This window comes from Sinocyclocheilus anshuiensis, unplaced genomic scaffold (assembly GCF_001515605.1).
Source record: "Sinocyclocheilus anshuiensis isolate Anshui unplaced genomic scaffold, SAMN03320099.WGS_v1.1 scaffold1646, whole genome shotgun sequence".
NCBI lineage: Eukaryota > Metazoa > Chordata > Actinopteri > Cypriniformes > Cyprinidae > Sinocyclocheilus > Sinocyclocheilus anshuiensis.
The window spans coordinates 110,759-111,063 of NW_015547838.1; the positions used below are offsets into that span (position 1 = coordinate 110,759).

Below are 305 nucleotides of genomic sequence, written 5' to 3' on the forward strand. Positions count from 1 at the left end.
GAGAGAGACAGTCACGACAGGAGAGACCAGAGCACCAACACACCCAACCACACTTACAATAGGTGTGTATGACTGAGTACAGCTGGACAAAATCAAATCTTATTAAAAAAAATGTTTTTTATTATTTATTTGCCATTTTCTGACAATATTTAAGTTTAAACATCTATATGATATATTTTATATATATATATATATATATATATATATATATATATAACTTTATATCTATCTATCTATCTATCTATCAGTCCCTTTCACAAAAATATTATGTATTTTTTGTTCTTTTTTTATAATTCTGAAAAAAG

At 25.2% G+C, this 305-nt stretch overlaps 1 protein-coding gene across 1 annotated transcript in view; it reads left to right on the plus strand.

The window, feature by feature from the left end:
* The window catches only part of LOC107704647 (MORC family CW-type zinc finger protein 4-like), a 23,064-nt gene that overhangs the window by 15,160 nt on the left and 7,599 nt on the right, over nt 1-305 (plus strand). The window contains exon 17 of the mRNA XM_016507631.1: nt 1-62. This exon is cut by the window's left edge and continues 33 nt beyond it. Within this exon, the coding sequence (XP_016363117.1) occupies nt 1-62 (62 nt within the window). The remainder of the gene's footprint in view (nt 63-305) is intronic.